Here is a 21,375-nt window from a genome sequence, read left to right as displayed (position 1 = left end):
CCCACAGCGTCCAACAGCCAGTAAGGGGTGGGGGGAGGAAACCCTGCATCTATGATCTCCTCTGAGCGCAGAGCGGCAGCACTGGAGGTCTTGGGGATTCTAAGATGGTAAAATAAAAAAAATCCACCGCCGCAATACATATGCTTTGTGTTTGTGTCATATACCGACTGAGGATAAACGTAACTCTTATACAGTAGAGAAGCAGAACTTCCTGGATTGGAACTCACAAGTCTGCAAGTCGCAGGATTCAAAGGAGTTAACTGGCATTTCCATTCTAAAATTGATCTGGATCGTATATTTGTAAAACTGGATTTTATTAGGAAGAAATTTCCGGGTTAATTGTAAATGTTTTCTCCATCTAGAAGAAAACAATAGAGAAATCCACAATTTTAATATAATTAGAGCTCTTCTCAAACAGGGTAGGAAAGTCAGAACTTCATACTCTACCTTGTTCACGGCCCGATTTCTTGTATATATTGTTAAGTATATATTTTTTAGTAATTAAGAGTTTTTTGCATGCGACTGCATATTGGAGCTGGCCTGACAGGTTGATTTGAGGAGGGAAATGAATAAGATTGAGCTGAAGGGTGTTTTGCATTAGGCAGCCTTGAGTGGAAATTCAGCCCTGCTTCTCACCTCAGCTTCACCTTCTACAAAATCCTGTTTCTCCACTGATTTCTATGGGTAGCGCTCGCTTCCGACCCCACTGACATTCCCTTGTGCGAACCCTGAAATTCTCCGTCTCGTTAATGATGGGCATCTCTAATATTCTTATCTCTGTGGTGCACAAGCTAGAGCTCTCCGTACCTCACGGGTAGCGCTCGCCACACAGTGGCCGGTTATGCGAAAAGCGATCATCAGAAGGCGCATGCGCAGTTTCCCATACCGCCTTGTGGGTCTTTGGGGCAGTGCCTGCCTGCCCTCGGATCAAGGTTCGATTCCCACCGACAGCCGCTTGCAGCCTGGGGAGAGCGCGTACCTGCAGGGATGCTGTGCTGGCGAGGTATGTCGCTATGCAGCCTCCTCTGGTCAAAAGCCAACAGAACTCGCATGGCGAGATATTCAGAAGCCAATTTTTTATCATTCTTGTTTTCTGTACTGTATTATTATTTTTTAAACACGTTTATGGGCAAGGTGCAGAAATTCTGAATAGTAAGTTGTCCATAAATAGGTGAAATGTAATAGTCTGGCTAGTCACTAGGTGGAATTGGAAACACAGCCTTTTCCATTCTGGGAACCTGCGGTAGTTCTAGTAAGCCTTGGCTTATACTGTGTAATATATATATGTACACCTTTCTGTTAAAAGTTTTCTTTGCATAAACCCATCTGAAGGAGACATAACAAATGGCGTTTCCCTGTATTGTTTGTTTTCAAGGAAGTGTTTTGTGCACTGTTGATTTCCGGCCCATTGTACAGAAATGAACAATACTGTTTGGAAGTCAAACGGAACTACAGTGTCAAACATAAGAACAACATGAAATAAAAAATAAAAAAATCATTCCAGTAGCACCTTAGAGACCAACTAAGTTTGTTCTTGGTATGAGCTTTCGTGTGCATGCACACTTCTATCTGAAGAAGTGTGAATGCACACGAAAGCTCATACCAAGAACTTAGTTGATCTTGAATGAATTTTTTATTTTGTTTTGACTATGGCAGACCAACACGGCTACCTACCTGTAATAAGAACAACACTTACTCCAGGATGGAAAAAATAAAATAAAAGCAAATGTTTTAACTATGATTACCTCCAAGATTCTCTCCATCACTATGAAACAGGAAATAAAGTGACATTAGGGTCAAGATGTCAATGGTGGGCTACACATTCTGAAGTCCATAGTAAGAAAAGTGTTTCACACTATATATTCAAGAGAGCAAAGCAAAAAATGTAGTGAAGGTAGTTTGTAAGCCCACAGACATCTTGCTTTCCAACATCTGGCTTTATCAGCAAAGAGCATAAGTGAAGATCTCTCATGTGTCTTCAATTATGAATGGTCCTATTATCATTTTTTGGAGCTTCTCTGGACTGCTTAAGAAAGACAAACAAGCCAGTCCTTCCTGAAGCACTGTGGGCCATAGTAGTCAGGGAAATACAGTAACAGAAGAGTCACTAAAGCGTTACTTAATAGGTTGCTGATGTTTGTTCTCATCAAAGATTGAATTAAATGCAGCCACCTTATACCAAGGCAATCTGTTAATTACGTTTTCCAGAAATACAGTAACCTACTAACTGTCTTTTATGGTTATAAATATGGTCTATCAGTGAAGGATAGTACACATCTGCGTTGATCAAAAGGCATCATTGGTGTGCAGGTGAACTTCAAAAGCAACATGGATGTTCAAATAAATGAATATTTCCTTGCTAACAAGACAGTTCATAAATACAAAACTGATACGGTATATGCTGTTCAACAGTGTTTGCAAAGGGTGATGCAAACTTCCTAACTGTCACAACAGCAGTCAATTGTGAAAAGAAGATGCACTGTTATCAGGGAAGACAAGGATATTCCATTCCTTTTTTGCTACTACACTACTACTGATGGTTCCACATCACCCTAGAGAAAAATGAAGACTCACAAGAACTAGCCAAAGATACTAAACATTTTAAGATGTGCAGTAACTTGGCTTTGAAACTACCCCTTCAAAGTATTACACTCTGGCAGGATAACATGTTGCTAATTTTCTTTTTTATTTGGCAAAATAAATATATAAAATGCAATTCATTAAAAGCAAGGAATTGCAGCTAACATTAGCTTTCCCCTTATAGCTCTAATTATTCCCCCCCCCCTTGGGTTCTGGTAATTGCAGTGATAATGAAGTATCCATATTTCAGTTCTTCATCTACCACCTCTCCAAAGTTCAGCTCCTTCCTAGAGAAAAAATGTTTCTGGACAACTTCTCTAATCACTAGAATTAAGTCAATATGATGGCTATGGCACATACCAGCCTGAAGGCTTGCAAATCAAGCTGTGCAAGACAAGCCGTGCTGGTACAGAAAAATAAACTCCTATCTTGTAACACATGCAAACAAAATGAAGCTTAGCCATTGTTTTCTCCATGTGCACAAGATGAAGGCATTTCCCTTTCTGAACCTCTGAACTTTTAAAGTATAGCACAGGCTAAAAATGTTTTCAAGTGCCAGTTAGTACCCATGCTGCCTGCTCCCACTGAAGATAAAATACAACTTTGAACATAGATACAAACCACCAGTTTATTGTGCACCAACATCTCTCATCTCTGGGAGCTGTGCCAAAGACTCTTATGGCAGAAGTGAGTAATCAATGCATGGCAATCAGAAAGGCTGTGATGATAGCAAGCTACAGAACTTTGGCCGTAATTCACTTCAGCACCTTGTTAATGCAGCATATGTATGAGATTTAGTGAGTGGAGCTTAGAGTGCAAATTGCAAAAGCAGAGGTCATGAGAGATGCATTTACCCTTTTACATCAAAGCCAGCAGCAACAGCAGATATTGACAGTTGTTTGGTTCTGGGAGGACTTTCTTCAGAGGAATCATCATAAAAAAACTAAGGCACAGTTTGTTACCCCAGTGAGGCTGTGATCCTCAAGATCGCAGTCAATTACTGAAAGGCAGCATTTATCCACTGACAGGCATGGAAGGGGGCTGACCCCATTGGTTTTACAGCTTTGACAAAGCTTTTCCTGAAAGCATCTTCTTGAGTGCGTTGGCATTATCTCCATCTGGTGCAGGTGGCCATCTATTATGATCTGCGGGAAAGGATACAATAAGACAGTTGCCTTCAAAAGCTAGCCGCTGCTTCATCTCACCTTAACCCAGCTAGATCCTAGTCTCGATGAGCAGCTCTCTTAAAGAAAGAAAACTTCCTTTAAGTGTAAAGCACTCTTTCCCAACCTGGTGCCCTTTCGTTGTTTTGGGCTACAATTTCCATCAGTCCCCACCAGCATGGCTAATGAGAATTATAGTCCAAAATATATAGTGATACCAGGTTGGGGAAGACTGAGCTAAAGGAAATGCTCTCCAAACACCCTTTTATCCAATTCTTTCCAAAAATTATCATGTTACATATTTACAGCGATCCAAATTACAGCATTGTCTTTGCAACATGTATAGAAAGAGATCCTAGGAGGAAAAGCTATGGGCTACGCATTAGTTATTTTCATTTCGGCTGAAAAATCTTCCAAAGACCAAAAAGGCAACCTATATTTCTATAGATCTTTAGTCAGCCTTGGATTCAGTACATGAATATCTGGGAAAAACTAGACGTGACGTTGATAAGTAAAAGGTTGTTTGTCAAAATAATGGAAAATCATTATCCCCCTTCTACCCACATTCACTTCTTCCACCTCATAATCTCCAAGACAGCAGTGTCTCACACTGAATGTAACTGACCTATAGAAAGGACCCTATGAACTGAGAACACAGACATTGTATGTACCCTTGTTGTCTATTAAAATCCTTCCCAAAATTTATTAAAAGGTTGCTTCTTGTTTATAAGACAGCTATATGACAATTCAATAACTGAAGTTGGGGTAATCCCAAGAGTGTTTTTACCAATCCCATTCCAATGTCATGAGAGTTAAGGCAGCCATGGGTTAAGACTAGAACCTTTAAGTTAAGGCTGTTGAGCATAGAGTTTAGTGAAGCATTCAAGGCTCACAGCATCACTTGCCCCGACTGGCTGGTATAGAAATCCTTTTATTATAGTAAGCTGTCAACCTTCCTTTTTCTTGCATTGGGAAACAGCCATAGCTGTCAACATTCCCTTTTTTTGCAGTGGGAAAAGGCACTGGAATAAGGGAATTTCCCATAAAAAGGGGGGGGGGGAGTTGACAGCTATGCTCTACAATCCCAGGCTGGACCTAAAAAGACTCACAACTCAATTATCAAGCTACTGCAAAGTTGACTAAACTATGATAAAACAAATGTGTTGATTTCCTGAAAAGAGTGTAATAAATCTAAACAGGCCCTGGGTGGGCATGTAACTGAACAAGCTACTGGTTAAAAAGTAGTTTTTAAAAAGCGTGGGTTTTTTTTACCTGGTACTTCCCATGGGGAACTATATATGCTCTGCCCACCATCAACCTTCACAGTTTCTCCAGTGATAAAAGAGGCAGCCGGAGACAGCAGGAAACACACCAAGGGAGATACCTTATAAAGATTCAAGACATTTACTTATGTGAATTACAAGTGCTCAATGTCTGCCATGCCATAGCACTTTTCAAAAATGCAGGCAAGGCTTCATGCATTAATCACAACAAAGGCAGTAGTGTATAAATTCTGCCTTGCACATGTGCAAATGTATGAAATGTATGCATTTGTATGTCAAAATCATGGTGCCAATGCACACTGATAAGCATGCAGGGTGGGCACAGAGCCAGTTACCACAACAGTGCCACCAGCCCTGCTGGCATCCATTGAATGCACATTTCTGAAAAGGGCTCCTGTTAGCTCTCTATTCGAAGGTGATTCTTAGATCAGAAGTCATTCCTGATCAATTACAGAAGATTACTGACCAGTGGTCCACAGGAATGTTTTACTAAAGACAAAATGTTCAAGTCAAAAAGAAAATGATATAATATTTATGGACAGTAAAATACTAAGCATTTCAATGCTTTGCTGGCTTGGATATGTCAGCAGAACCATCTATTCTAAAAGTACTCAAAAATCACCTTCAAAACTAGCAAGGTTCTACTATAAACTGCACATTCAAAAGTTCTGCAAGTTCAACCAGCAGGCTTACAATGTGGTGTTTGCTACTACTGTGGAATAGATGGTACAGCATAATTATAGCATAATCAGGATACCTATTTTAGGTTTATACAATGCCAGGCACATTGCTTGCTACTACTGTGGAATAGATGGTACAGCATAATTATAGCATAATCAGGATACCTATTTTAGATTTATACAATGCCAGGCACATAGCTTGCCCTTTAAAGAGTACTCCAATAAACTTTTTTTTTTGGTCTGAACATACAGTAGCACCTTGGCACACGTCACCCTCAGGTAATGTGAACTTCGGGTTGCGAAAGCGGCAAACCCGGAAGTGTTTCGCAGCACGAGCATGCGCAGAAGCACTCTACTGCGCCACACGCATGCACAGAAGCGGTCCCTACAGTTGCGGAAACCTAGGGATCTGACCGGAGCTCCAGAACGGATCCTGTCTGCAACCGGAGGTAGCACTGTATTAGCTAGTGGTATGCATCTTCAAATATCTTAAGTCTTTGAAATTTAGGGTGTTCTTTCCAGTGTCATGAAATCCCTCTTTCCAATGCAAGAGCACCATTTCTATGAGAGAGGCCTGAAGGACTGTATTTGACCCTTGCTGACCCACCCCTGTTCATACACATGTTGATCAGGAGTACCACCAAAAACCATCTTCCACAGCAAGGCTGGTATTTGCACTACTTTGTGTAAATGTGTACAGGAGGGAAATCACACACTCACACACACACACACACACACACACACACACAATTACTTATACCCCACCCATCTGGCCAGGCCTCCCCAGCCTCTCTGGGAGGCTTCCAACAGGATATTAAAAACACAACAAAACATCAACCATTAAAAACTTCCCTAAAAGTCAGATAGTTGTTTCTTTCCTTGACATCTGGTGGGAGGGCGTTCCACAGGGCGGGCGCCCCTACCTATCATCTGGAAAGACCCTCAGTGCCAAAAAGGAACTTTTAGATTGAAATACTGTAATACCTCTTCAGGAAGTCCTAATCTCTTTGCAGGAATTTTTTGGATATAGCTTTTAAACTGTTCTTCACCATCTTTGTAATGTGCAACAGCAGTTTCTGAAAATATCACTCCCTACGAAGAAAAGGACAGACTCACAGTAAGACTCCATTAATGCTTAACACAGTAACATTGAACCCTCTACACTGAAAAGCAGCTGCTCATTAAGAGCTACGCTGTTGGGTAGGGGGATAGAAATATATTCCAGCTCTTATTCAAAATCTTGGCTCTTTAACTTGCTTACAATTCCCTCAATAAATAGGGCTGTGTATATGCCACAATTTCCAACGCAACATTCTGTTCTTGTGGGGTGAAGGATTCACCCTGAGGAAAAACCACTTTAATGGCAACTGAGGCTGACAGCCAAATATTCCTCATCCGCTGTATAATGTATTTAAATTGTTTTAGTGGTATTATTGTTTGCATGGCTGTTTTAAAACTTTTTTTAACTGCTTGTATTTTCTTGATTATGTGTACTTTCCAATGGTCTCCTGCAGGAGGAAGGATAGGGTAGAATGATGATAAATATTTTTTTAAAAAAAACAACAAGCAGCACACACACCAAAAAGCATAGTTCTATTCCTTTCAACTCAATTGTTCTCTCTCCCTTTGGCTTAATGGCACTTATTTTAATCTTTTATAAACCACTCCATCTCTGTGAAGCGTTGCATCATGATATTTAGGCATGTGCCAAAGTCATTTTTGCTTAAGACAGCTTTCCCTGAAGTGTGACCCAGTCATTCAAGGAAGATACATTATATATCTGTAGAAATTGCTTTATTGTTTTGGGAGCTTGCATTTTATCACATTTCTATACTGTTGTACTTTGCTTTGGCGGCTTCAGTCTGCGAAGCAGCTTATAAATTTGAGAAAGAAAGAAAGAAAGAAAGAAAGAAAGAAAGAAAGAAAGAAAGCCTCATCCTCCGTTTCCATATCCTAAGACCCATCCCAAATCCTGGATGCTTTTAGTAGGTTTAACTACAAAAACCCTTAATAGACTCCAACAATTATGACCAACTGTGCAGCTAGCATGTGATGGTAGGGACAGGTTTTATTTTATCTCAGCTAAACCAAATGATCATTTTACAAATTAGTCTGTACTAATTTGACTCTTCCCTTACTGGTCACATGTTTCTGTTACCTACTGGGGAAACTGAGTTAATTCTCACTCCACTTCGGGCCCACTCGATGGCTAGGCTTTTGGTCAGGTTATCGACTGCGGCTCTTGCTGCACCAGTGTGTCTGTGAAGGAAGGAAATTTTAAAAGGGCAATATTATCTTCCATCAATAAATAGACATGGGGTATGTGTCAGCTCCATCAAAACTGGATGCTTTTAAGTAACTATAGCGACACCTAGCAAGCCTAATTAGGTTCACACTTTGACAAGCAGGCATCCAATCAAACAAATCCAAAACAAATCTCAGCAGAACAGGGCAGTCAAGTTAGCAATATCTGACATTTTAGAAGCTTAACTGCAAACTCAGTGCTAACACAAATAGTGAACAAAAGCTGGCTGAAGGCCTGCAGAAAAAAAAATCAGTATTTTGTGTTTGTCCAATTATTCCAGCCCAACGAAAAGCTCACAGTAACATTAATAGCATTCTGTATGACTCATCAAATTATAAACAAGTTATAGAAGTATAGGCATTGACTGAGGAAAAAAGCATGGCTTACGGAAGACTGAGACTTCTGAGGTGCAAGGTTGTTAATAAAATTGTACTTTGCACCTCAAGGCACCTCAGTCTAAGCAGTTTAAGTGAAAGCAAGTGGACTGTGTATCGTAACGAAAAAGAAAAGTTGTATACTGATAGCAGACTTACGACATGCCAGGAAACCCTTTCCACATATCAGCCACGATGTTGACAATAGCACCTCCGTGATCCTGCATCCAAGCATTGTACACTGGGTGGAAAACAGAAGAATGGTTGTGAATGTTTTTACATTGCCAGATAACTGGTGTGCAAAGATTACAGTAAACACATGAGTGGAATGAAATCTGTCTCAGGCCTTATTTCCATAGCCTTAGAAAACTTGACAAAAACATTTGCTATCAACAGGGCCGTGCGTTGCTTAGATGTGGAAGCAGCAATGACATTAAACCCAAATATTCACCTGAGAACCACAACTGAATGCACATCTTATAACTCTATTGATATTTATCTGTATAACACAAAACGACAGCTCAGCGGGACAGCACATCTGTTGCATGAAGGTTTCAGGTTCAAACCTAGGCATTTCCAGAAAGGGCTGGGAAAGTCTCCTTCGTGAAATCCTGGAAAGTCACTGCTAGTCATTGTACAGGCAAGACTTCCTATGTTTCTAAAGGATACCTGTCCATCTTGCTACCATTTCGTCTGCTACTGCCTAAGAAAATGGCTCCAACTAGTTAGGCCTCATGGCCCCAGTACAATGTTTCTAGGCAAGTATGGAGAACTAGAACAAACTGACAGCACTTTTGGACAATCCAGTGATTGCTCCAGCCCCTACCTCCTTTCTGTCTAGAAAAAACTGCTCTGGAGCCTTAAGGAAGATCCTGCCGCCTCATGTGTCACCCACTATTTCTTAGTGCCAAAAACAGTATCAGTGTTGAAATGTAAATCTCATCATCTAGTCACTAGGTATCTGCAGACATGGAAAAAAATAGTCAAGGAATCCCCTTGCTTCTTCCACCTCTAGTTGTAAATTATTCAGGGGGAGAAACTACTTGTCAGGTCTCATGGTTTGACCTGGGGTGTCAGATTTCAGCCTTCTTCCCAGGGTTTGAAGGGGGAAACTAGTTGAGATTCCTGCATTGCAGTGGGTTGGACTAGATGACTGTTGGGTCCCTTCCAACTCTAAGATTCTACAAAAACAGAATTTCAGACTGAGGACCAAAAATCAAGGCAGCAGGCTACTGTATCATTGGCTCAAGAGGCTTCATCCTGCTACCACTGCCCCATGTCTGTCAACCTCCGACCTAAGGCAGCATCCGGACTCTCTTAGCCCCCAACCTCTCCTCCTTGCATCTCAGGGTCTGAGCTTCAACAGACTTGGCAACCCAACTTTCAGCTGAACCTAATTAGCAGTGACAACTTCGCCTGGAGTCCTTTAATAACCTGCTGAGCCCAGGAAGAATCCCAAAGTTCTCTGAATGTCTGATATAATGCTTCTGGGACAGCAGAGCATGAACATGCCATGCCAATGATAGAGAGACGGATGGCTTAGTTACTTATTTCCTGTGTACACCAAGTGCTCACCTGCTTTACAGCAGTAGAAGGTCCCAGTCAAGTTAGTTTCAATCACAGCATTCCAGCCTTTTGAACTAATTGCTTCAGCTGGGCTAGGAAACTGGCCTCCCCCATTGTTGACCAGGAAATCTATCCTTCCATGAAGATCCAATGTTGATTTCACCAGTGCCTCTACCTACCAATAATAAAGAAGTTGAGTTGCTAAGTCTGTACACAGTAGCCATTTAACATTAGTCATTTCCACATTCATTACTCAAGCTTGACCAGAATAAAAACGATTGATTATTTTGTAGTGGTTTCTTCTTGTATTTTGTATATGTTGTATATTTCTCTTGCAAAAAGAAGGTTAGGGGCTGGTAAAACAGTGTGAACAATAAAGAAACCACAACATTGCAGCCAGAGGTCTAATTCCACTGGAACCTCCTAAAAATAGACTTTTAGATCTAGATTATAGAACGTATCAGAGAACTTTCACTGGCGTGATCCTACAAAATTTAACATATAGTAACAGCTGACTGACATGAGCTTCTTGTCAAACACAACATGAAATGACATTCCTAACAATGGCATGAATACTGCAAAGAATGAATAAAAAGGGATTTTCTGCAATAAAGGATATTAGAATAGTTATTTTATATCTAATCCTGGAAGTAGTAAACATGCATCCTCAAATGTACCTAAACCTTAGGTAGGTAGGTAAAATAGAGACTTTATGGTACAGCGGCAGCGTTGATAGAATGAACAAGCAGCCTTTAATATTCTATTTAAGTCATGTGTGAAACAGTCTTTGGCCAGCAGGCAGGTCTTGCTAGTTCCCAAGGTCATCAATGGAGTACAACCAATCTGTTGCATTTTATGAATGAAAACAGCAGCATGCAAATTAATGCATTCCCAAAGAATGGAAGCAAGGCCCACTTGGCACAGATAGAGGAGCAGAGAGAAGCTGGGTGAGCATTTCTGACACTTTAGACCACCCTCAACTTGGTGCCCTGCAAATGTTTTAGACTACAATTCCCATCAGAAGATGAAACTAAAGCCCAGTGGTAAGCAAGAAAGCACACAGGTGGGGGCTGACTGATGGCACTGAGGTGGTAGGACAGTGCCCCATTTGCTCTAATGGACCAACTTCCACCAGTATGAAGCATGTTGCTCTTCCCTTTCCAGCTCCATTAAAAAGTTCTTTTTAGGGTAGACTTGAAAAACCGATTTCATTCTCCTCTTAATCCAACAACATCAGTTTCCTTCCAACCTCTCCACCTGCGTCCCGAGTTTCAAATTCACCTCTGACCTTCAGAGCATTTGGCAAAAGCTCTTAAAAACTGAGGATTAAAAATAAGGCTTGCCTTAATGTAGACATATTTGTGCTTCAAATAATAATGCATTGATACATAGAAGCTATTCTTCCTATCCAATCAGTTTGTGTGTCTCCTTTCCGCTATCTGTGCCAATGGTCTTCACGAGGATCCAAGGGGCCTGGATCCCTGCCAAGCAAAAGATGGAAAAAATGCTAATCCAGAAGCACCCTCGGCTACCCAGAACAAGTAATGGCAACTTTCTGCTGAAGTGGCAGAGTCGCAGTCTATACAGCCCTGTCAAAGAAAAGCGATATGCCATTCTTGAATATTTAGCAAGGCATGTACAGCAGGTACAATTCTTTCAGCACAGATTTTGTGCAGAATCAGACCAGCGGTCTTGCAAAAATGCAAGAAAAAATCCTTACATTTCTGTAAAAAGAAGTTTTATAAATGCATAATATTCGTTTATAATGATGCCTAATACTAGGCAATTTGCAAACAAACCCTTGTCCAACTAGCTCACAGCTAAGGTGTTACATCATAGGTATAAATTCATACCTGTGCACTCCTTTTAAAAAGAGGCATGCAATCTGGGAATCTGAATACAAAGATTAACAGCTGAATTAGCTCAAATTGACAAGAAACTGTGTGTGACTCTTCTAGAAAAACAAGAGCCATATATTACTAAAATGTTTCATTTTAGTATATCATTCGAGGAAATGATAATCATGGAAACATACCCTACAGAATATATCACAGGGTGGTGACCCCAAAACTGTCTTTTTCTATAATCATCTCTGTACTGTGGAATTCCCTACCCTCTGCCATATCTGAAGCATTATCCATCAGATGTTTCAGATTACAGTGGTACCTCGCAGTGGCGTCGCTAGCCTCTGCGCTGCTGGGGGCGGCGGCAGCGCAGAGGCACCCCCTGGGGGAGGGGCACGACGCGCGCGCCGTGACGTCATCGTGACGTCACGACGCACGTGTATACAGAAAGGGGGGATTTCCCCCTTTCCGAGGCTTTTTTTCGGCGGGGGGGGGTGGTGACCAGCGAGGAGGGGGTGACGGGTGACCCCCACCTCGCTGGTCGCCCCCCCCCGCCGAAAAAAGCGGCGGAAAGCGGAAAAAGAAGCAGAGCGGCGCTTAAACGCGCCTGCTCTGCTTCCTTTCCAGGCTTTCCCCGCCCCCCCCCCCGCGGTTTTTTTCGGCGGGGGGGTGGTGGTGACCAGCGAGGAGGGAGTGACGGGTGACCCCCACCTCGCTGGTCGGCCCCCCCCCGCCGAAAAAAAGCGGCGGAAAGCGGAAAAAGAAGCAGAGCGGCGCTTAAACGCGCCTGCTCTGCTTCCTTTCCAGGCTTTCCCCGCCCCCCCCCGCGGTTTTTTTCGGCGGGGGGGGTGGTGACCAGCGAGGAGGGGGTGACGGGTGACCCCCACCTCGCTGGTCGCCCCCCCTCCCGCCGAAAAAAAAGCGGCGGAAAGCGGAAAAAGAAGCAGAGCGGCGCTTAAACGCGCCTGCTCTGCTTCCTTTCCAGGCTTTCCCCGCCCCCCCCCCCGCGGTTTTTTTCGGCGGGGGGGGTGGTGACCAGCGAGGAGGGGGTGACGGGTGACCCCCACCTCGCTGGTCGCCCCCCCTCCCGCCGAAAAAAAGCGGCGGAAAGCGGAAAAAGAAGCAGAGCGGCGCTTAAACGCGCCTGCTCTGCTTCCTTTCCAGGCTTTCCCCGCCCGCCCTCCCGCGGTTTTTTCGGCGCGGGGGGGTGACCAGCGAGGAGGGGGTGACAACCCCCCTCGCGGGTCGCCCCCCCCCCCGCCGAAAAAAAGCGGCAGAAGCACCCCATCCATGTGCTGCTGCTCCTCCGGGGGTGACGGAGGGAGCGGCGGCGCGTGGGAGTGGCGGGAGGGGCCGCCGCTTGACACCCCCACCCGCCGCTGCTCACCCTGTCACTGGGGGCGTCCCGCCCCCACCGCCCCTCCCCAGCGACGCCCCTGGTACCTCGGGTTAAGAACTTAATTTGTTCTGGAGGTCTGTTCTTAACCTGAAACTGTTCTTAACCTGAGGTACCACTTTAGCTAATGGGGCCTCCTGCTGCCACTGTGTGATTTCTGTTCTCATCCTGAAGCAAAGTTCTTAACCCGAGGTACTATTTCTGGGTTAGTGGAGTCTGTAACCTGAAGCGTCTGTAACCCGAGGTACCACAGTACTTGTAAATGCATATATTTTGCCTGTGATTTCCCTAGTCCATAAGACTGGATCTTGATATTAAATACCAGTAATTCCTTCTTTTATCATACTGTTTTACTGATTTTGTTGTATGTCTGTTTTATAATACTGCTTCAATTTTTTTAGGTTGTAGTTTTGAGATTTTTAGACATTAAGGAGATCAGGAAGAACCTTCTATAAATTTAAAAATGGCATGTTTTACTTATATTAAAAGAGGCTGTAAGGGGGCAGCATGGAAGGGGTAAGAGTGTGTTCAGGAGTTTGTTTTAAGAAGGGAGATAAACAGGTTGCATATTAGCATATAACACATTCCAGGTATATGGAGAAGCCAGAGGAAAATCAATATGGGTGAGTAACAGAACAAATATCAGAGCCCTATTAAGTAAGAACAGCAATTAACTCCAGTTGGAAAATGAGGAATCAAGAAATACAAAAGGGCAAGTCCATAAAGTAGCACTTGAAAAATGTAGATCACTCAACAGAATATTTATGGAGACAATCCTTAAGCACCAGACAAGAATGCAGCAACTCATACACAGGATTTGATATTTAATTACGATTAGCTACAGCTGAATGCATTTCCCAGCACCAGTCTGGATAGTCAACAAATTACAAAACCCTGATTTAACAATGCATTTAGAAGAAAATCCAGCCTCTTCAGGGAGCATGCCACAAGAAACCTTTAAATCCACACACATACACACTCCCAGGCAGCAGAGTCCAATCACATTATACTGCAAAGCCACTCATAGCCACCGAATGAGAAGTATAGTACAGATAAAAGGCTGGGCTGTTTACAGAGTATTAAGGAATTATGCAAGCACTGCATGCTCAATACAGAGAGCCATATTAATGCTTAAGACCCTTCAGTAAATGTTTGACTATGAAACCATGAGCAGTGTAATCCTTCACATGACCACTCAGAAGGAAGCTTCACTGACTGAGCTCAATAGGAGTTACTCCTGTATAAGTTTGTTTAGGCTTGCAGACTAAATTGCTTTGTTTAAAAAGAAGAAAAATCGCCCCGAGAGTATCACTCAACCTTCCCACATTAGCAAAAAAGGAGTATTTCAGAGAGCATCATGGGCTGCAGTCCTGCACCCTTCACACCTTTATTCCATTGGGAATAAAGAACTACTACTGTACTAGAAGATCAGTTTACATCCCAATCCCAAAGAAGGGCAGTGCCAAAGAATGCTCTAACTACCGCACAATTGCACTCATTTCACACGCTAGCAAGGTTATGCTTAAAATTCTACAAGGCAGGCTTAAGCAGTACGTGGACCGAGAACTCCCAGAAGTGCAAGCTGGATTTCGAAGGGGCAGAGGAACCAGAGACCAAATTGCAAACATGCGCTGGATTATGGAGAAAGCTAGAGAGTTCCAGAAAAACATCTACTTCTGCTTCATTGACTACGCAAAAGCATTTGACTGTGTCGACCACAGCAAACTATGGAAAGTTCTTAAAGAAATGGGAGTGCCTGATCACCTCATCCGTCTCCTGAGAAATCTCTATGTGGGACAAGAAGCTACAGTTAGAACTGGATATGGAACAACTGATTGGTTCAAAATTGGGAAAGGAGTACGACAAGGCTGTATATTGTCTCCCTGCTTATTTAACTTATATGCAGAATTCATCATGCGAAAGGCTGGGCTGGATGAATCCCAAACCGGAATTAAGATTGTCGGAAAAAATATCAACAACCTCAGATATGCTGATGATACAACCTTGATGGCAGAAAGTGAGGAGGAATTGAAGAACCTTTTAATGAGGGTGAAAGAGGAAAGCGCAAAATATGGTCTGAAGCTCAACATCAAAAAAACTAAGATCATGGCCACTGGTCCCATCACCTCCTGGCAAATAGAAGGGGAAGAAATGGAGGCAGTGAGAGATTTCACTTTCTTGGGTTCCATGATCACTGCAGATGGTGACAGCAGTCACGAAATTAGAAGACGCCTGCTTCTTGGGAGAAAGGCAATGACAAACCTAGACAGCATCTTAAAAAGCAAAGACATCACCTTGCCAACAAAGGTCCATATAGTTAAAGCTATGGTTTTCCCAGTAGTAATGTACGGAAGTGAGAGCTGGACCATCAAGAAGGCTGATCGCCGAAGAATTGATGCTTTTGAATTATGGTGCTGGAGGAGACTCTTGAGAGTCCCATGGACTGCAAGAAGATCAAACCTATCCATTCTCAAGGAAATCGGCCCTGAGTGCTCACTAGAAGGACAGATCCTGAAGTTGAGGCTCCAGTACTTTGGCCACCTCATGAGAAGAGAAGACTCCCTGGAAAAGACCCTGATGTTGGGAAAGATGGAGGGCACAAGGAGAAGGGGACGACAAAGGATGAGATGGTTGGACAGTATTCTCGAAGCTACTAACATGAGTTTGGCCAAACTGCGGGAGGCAGTGAAGGATAGGCGTGCCTGGCGTGCTCTGGTCCATGGGGTCACGAAGAGTCGGACACGACTGAACGACTGAACAACAACAACTGTACTAGATTCAGAAGTCAAACTTATGAATGGAAGAGACTTCTCTTCGGAAGCTATTGTTTCAGGGTTTTTGAAGACTTGTAACAATGTATATAACCAGACTGTGCACTGTTGAAGCAGAACCCTCTTCAAAAGGAATTGTTATTAAACTGCAGCAATTTAAACCGCATGAATGTAATAATTTATACATAGAATTTGATATTTAATTATGATTAGCTATAAGATCACCAAACTTGTGAAAGCATGGTGTTTTCTTTCCATACTTCACAAGTAATTTTATAATAACACAAGTAATAATAATAACACCATTCTTTCACTAGTTTAGTGATCTTATAGCTAATCATTATTATAGCTAATCATTATTATTTATACCCCGCCCATCTGGCTGGGTTTCCCCAGCCACCAAAGACTATCAACTGCATACCTAATAGATATGATACCTAAGTGAAACCACTTCCAATACCAGATGTTGGAGACAAACAGGAAAGGGCTGTTACCTTCGTAGCTTGTTTGCAAGCTTCCCAAAAGTATTTAGCTGGCCACTATTGGAAACAGAATACTAAGCATTTGGTATCCGATCCAAGAGTTTTCTCATGAAATCTATGGCTTCATCACTACTAGTAGGTAACATTATCTATAGATTTTTGTCCAAAGGCCTGTAGTTCCGCCGACTCCTCTAAAAGCAGCAAGTATGATATGGAAGGCTGTTCAATTAAATAATCACAGGGAACTCATCTCATCACTGCCATCTTATCACAACCCAGATAAAATCTCCTGGTGCTGAGTGTGGGGTGGGCTGGAGAGAAAAGAGAACTGAGGTCATCTTTACACATGACAGCATTCAATAGCTTTATGTTCTTTATGTCAGGAGAGACAATCAAGCCTGGTAGGACTGGTGGCTACAGGATGTTGAACAGCCAAGAGACACCGAGGGTACAATGCAGCATCACTGTATTCTTAACAAAGGAAACTGGCAGACTGCACAGCATTCGGGAGCCCTGTGCCAATAAGCAGAATTATTTATGAAAAAGAAAGCAAGGAGGCCCCTGAGGGTAAAGATGAAGACTCTGAAACTCGCATTCAATAAGTTATTCCCTAGATGCTTTACGTGAATCTCCTTTTGCAGATCAGGGAAGCAGCCACTCCAGAAGCCCAGTTATGAAATAAAGGTACAGTAAAGAGAAAGCAGTGGTTTAGGCAGAATGAACTAAAATAGAACCAAGGAAGGGCTATTTTTCATAGCAGGAACACTATTTGGAGATGAAGGCAGAAGACTGACAATAGATGGTTCTTCTATTATTATTATTATTATTATTATTATTATTATTATTATTGAAAAAGCAGAATTGATATGACAGCTCCAACACTGCTGATTAATCATAGAGCATAGCTGGCTTCCTTATACAAAGTTGTTGTTGTTGTTGTTATTTATTGAATTTATATACCGCCCTATAGCTGGAGGTCTCAGGGCCGTTCACAGAACAAAATCAAAATATAAAACCACAAAATGCCTACAGCTGAACTGGCTATGAATCTGCAGGACTGCAAGTCTTTCCCAGCCTAACGTGGAAATGTTGGAGATTGAACATGGGATCTTTTGCATGCAAGGCAAACATGCTTTACCAAGGAGCTGCAGCCCTTTCCCTGAAACAGGGGTGAAAACCTGGGTCAAAGATCCAGTTTAGCACAAACACGCCACACATTTGCGTGCGTACACACACACACACACACACACACACAGGCTGGGAGCCTCAATGGCACCCCTCTGGAGGGTTCACCCGGGGCAAAAAACCTGGCTAGCCCCCAGTAGCTATGGCACTGCTTAAAATATCTAGTAATTTTTGAAGCACTACCAAATTTCCAAATTTAGGTCTCTGGCTGTTTTTGGACTACAATTCCCATAATCCCTGGCCACTGGTCCTGCTAGCTAAGGATGATGAGAGTTGTAGTTCAAAAACTGCTGGAGACCCAAGTTTGGGCAACCCTGCAATACCATGACAAAAGAAACAAGCATCTGCAACCCTACTGCCTTCAACTCTCAAAAAAACCCCAGAGAAAATGTCTTCCCCCAGCTCCAAAACACAGGTTACAAACAGGAAGGGCTTGGAAGGATTACCAGGAGAAATAGTGACCAAGACCCACGGATTAGGAAACCAAGAAGCAGATGCAAAAAGAAATGAAATTATGACATAACGCCAAATCTTAAAAGTTTATTCATGAACGTGAGACAAATAATTCCAGATACACTTGAGGTTTCGGACAGACCCAGATAGTGCATTGCAGTCTGAATTATGAATAATTACATGGTTCATAGTGACAAAGGATAGTAGAGGCTCAAAAAACACTTTAGAGTTAATGAAAAGGAACATTAACTTTCCCCTTCCCACTGCTCTTTTACAAAGCCCTTCGCCAATTTTTAAAAAGTAGAACCAGTAACACACCTTAACAATACAAACAACTGGGTGTTACCACTTTCATAATCAGACTGGGTGACTCTTCTAAGCTACATGAAATAAAAAACTACAATGATTTAGGGAAAGCAACAAACAATTTATCTTAGTCAAAGCAACGGCCAAGTTACATGTTTTCCTCATAAAACAAAGTCACCCAAAATAAGTGGCCTTTCCCCCCCTTTTCTTTGGAATAATGCAGATGCACTGTTTAAGTCAAAGTGGCTAGCTTCTAGATCCAATCTCCAGATGCAAACGCCCACATGTGTACATTTCACAATGCTTGCAAAATCTACATTCTTCAGATGTCATTTCAACATTGGCAAAGGAGGCTGTTACTAGTGACGTACATTAAAGACAATTATGCAGCAAGATGTAAATCTTTTCCCATCACAGAGTATTACTCTTACAACAACCTCTTTGAAAAATACTGTGAACTACCAGCTGCTTTGGGGTTCATTTGAATTAAGAGCGGCATAGAAATATAATAAATCAAATTTTGTGTGTGTGTGTAATACACTCAAGGCAAGTATTCTCCAGTGAACCAGTACACTAGTTGTCCACTCTACAGATGAGCACAAAAGTATTTTGTTTTTACCTCCTCTTCTTTGCGAATGTTGCACTGTACAGGAGTAACCTGGGCAGAAACTGTGGGTGGAATTTTGGCAGCTAGCTCGTTCGCTGCAGCTTTTAATCTGTCGAATTTGCGGGAGGCAATGACAACATTACAACCTGTCAAAAAATAGGTGGGAAATGCATTTTAGACATTAATAGTATTGCATTCATAGGCATAGCCAGGGGGGCAGCTGCCCCCTAAATCAAGTAAATAAATAAAATACTTAATAAACTGACCAATTGTCGCAGATAACATGGTTCTGCCCCCCCCTCCCAAAATCCTGGCTACGCCCATGGTTGCATTTTAGTAGAGTCAACAAGGGTTCTTGCTTAACAAACGGCACTGTACAGAGACTGTGATAACCATCTTCAATCATCACTTTCTGGATTGTCAAGCAGTTCTCATTTAAGAAGAAACCTGGAACCTTCCTCCTAGGTATAATGTCACCAGAAATTTTAAAAAGATGTTAGACCACTTTTTATGTACACAAGAGTAGCAGCCAGGATCTTAATTGCAAGAAACTGGAAAAGTGATAAAACACCTACAATAAATGAGTGGCAGGTCCAAATGATAGAATATCTACAGTTGGCCATAATGACAGGGAGAGTCAGAGGTTATCCAAAACAGAAAGTACATTCTAGTCATTCCAAAAGCATGCTATTACATTCTGAATTATACCAGAATGGACAAATGATGGACATTTTATGGACATTTCATTCGATGAACAAATGAAGAGGTCTATCATTTGTGGCTTGGCATTCAGAATTTGCATGTACACACACCATGTGTTAATCAAAATGTGGTGTGTTTTAGTAAAACCATTCAATGGCAAAAAGTTGACCACCCTTAGTTTATGACTTCATTCATCTTTCAAGCCACAAACTAGGTACAGAATCTTCAGCAGCAGATGAGTTAGTTTGGTATTTTAGTGCCTGCCCTACTTAACATACAAGTGACATGGCCTCATTCCCTGGTTTGACCCATTTAAAGCACACAGATATAGCCAGCTCTTTTTCAAACTGCCAATCACTTTCCCTACAGCTCAGTTATCCATCAGCGACAAGTGCAGCTTAGCGAATCAGAGTTAATTATCTGCCTTCCTGGATCTGACATTATATATCACTGATTAACAAGAGACATTAATCCTCTAGGACAGGGGCCAAAGGGAATGATGAGCCAGGGTGGTGCAGTAGTTAGAGCACTGGAATAGGACCAGGGAGACTAGGGTTCAAATCCCCACTCAGCCATGAAGCTCGTTGGGTGACCTTGGGCCAGTCACTGTCTCTCAGCCTAACCTACCTCACAGGGTTGTTGTAAGGATAAAATGCGGAGGGAGAAAAGTTTTACACCACCTTGAGCTCCTTGACTAAAAGATGGGATATAAATATAATAATTATAAATATATATAAAACAACGAGCTTATCAAGACACAAATACTCTGAAGAAGCACCTACACAGCTTGGATACTGTGAATATCTCTGGATCCTTTTTGGCCTCTGTCGCACTGAGCGCCTTCCATCAGCTTTAGCTGATAGTTCAGAGGGGCCCCTATCTGGACTAACTGCTCTAGGAACCTGTAGGTTGGATTACTGCGATGTGTTATATGCCGGACTGCCTCTGAAGATGGTTTGAAAACTTCAGATGCTGCAAAATTTGGCAGCCTGCAACCCCCTGGGAGGCTACACCTGTTGAATTCCTGCCAGTCCTGTTGAAAACAAGGAACGAGAAAGACACGGGGCAGCCCAACCCGCTATTTCCTCCCGAGGGGGACGTATGAATGCGTGCATGCGTGCGCGCAGCGAGGGTACCCTGCCTAGTTCACTCCCGATTTTGGGATTTTGAGTCCCCGGGGGCTTCCCTTTGGTTCTTTCCCCTTCGGATCGTCCTTTGCCCACCGAGCTGAAGCAGGTCGGCGGTGATGGCCTTGCCGATGCCGGTGCCCCCGCCGGTCACGATGGCCACCCGGTTACGGAACAGCCCGGACGCCAGAAAGCGACCCCCGTGGCCGCCACAAGCCGCCGCCGCCATCTTGGTCTCAAGAGATCCAAGCTCTCCAAAGCCACCAGCAGCCTTCGAGTGGGAGGGGAGGGGAGGGGTTAGCACCACGTGACCCAGCGCTCCGCCCCTTTCCCCCCTCCTCCTGAATTAAACCACCAAAGCAAGCGCAGGCTGCAGGAGCACCAAGAGTATTCTTAGCATTAGAATTGTTATACTGTATTATTGGTGCCGCTTTGCAGCCCCGACGGGGCGGGGCGTCCTCATCGCAGTGCAAGCCAGTGGGCTGCCGAGAGGAGCGCGCCTTCTCCTATTGCATGCGTGCGGGAAAAGGGTGGAGGGTCGCAAGGGGCGG

At 42.9% G+C, this 21,375-nt stretch overlaps 1 protein-coding gene across 1 annotated transcript; it reads right to left on the bottom strand.

Annotated features, from left to right (window-relative positions):
* Positions 1-3,190: 3,190 nt before the first annotated feature.
* On the bottom strand, positions 3,191-21,069 carry PECR (peroxisomal trans-2-enoyl-CoA reductase). The gene is made up of 8 exons (XM_033161574.1): positions 20,921-21,069; positions 19,008-19,141; positions 9,961-10,126; positions 8,545-8,626; positions 7,869-7,965; positions 6,691-6,798; positions 5,016-5,127; positions 3,191-3,725 (listed from the first exon to the last, which is right to left on the bottom strand). The coding sequence occupies exons 1-8, from the start codon at positions 21,051-21,053 to the stop codon at positions 3,637-3,639; spliced, it is 921 nt and encodes a 306-aa protein (XP_033017465.1). The 5' UTR covers positions 21,054-21,069; the 3' UTR covers positions 3,191-3,636.
* Positions 21,070-21,375: the final 306 nt, after the last annotated feature.

Source organism: Lacerta agilis, chromosome 1, assembly GCF_009819535.1.
Source record: "Lacerta agilis isolate rLacAgi1 chromosome 1, rLacAgi1.pri, whole genome shotgun sequence".
Lineage (NCBI taxonomy): Eukaryota > Metazoa > Chordata > Lepidosauria > Squamata > Lacertidae > Lacerta > Lacerta agilis.
This window is presented reverse-complemented; position numbering and strand designations above follow the sequence as displayed.

What these genes read in the sequence shown, in the direction of transcription:
- PECR (XM_033161574.1), bottom strand. Translation starts at nt 21,053, where the DNA reads ATGGCGGCGGCGGCTTGTGGCGGCCACGGGGGTCGCTTTCTGGCGTCC. An exon ending in GAATTAACTCAGTTTCCCCA is followed by an intron (nt 6,799 to 7,868) that starts GTAGGTAACAGA and finishes TTTTCTTCGTAG; the next exon opens with GGAGTGATATTTTCAGAAAC. An exon ending in TTCCCCATGGGAAGTACCAG is followed by an intron (nt 3,726 to 5,015) that starts GTAAAAAAAACC and finishes CCTTTCCCGCAG; the next exon opens with ATCATAATAGATGGCCACCT.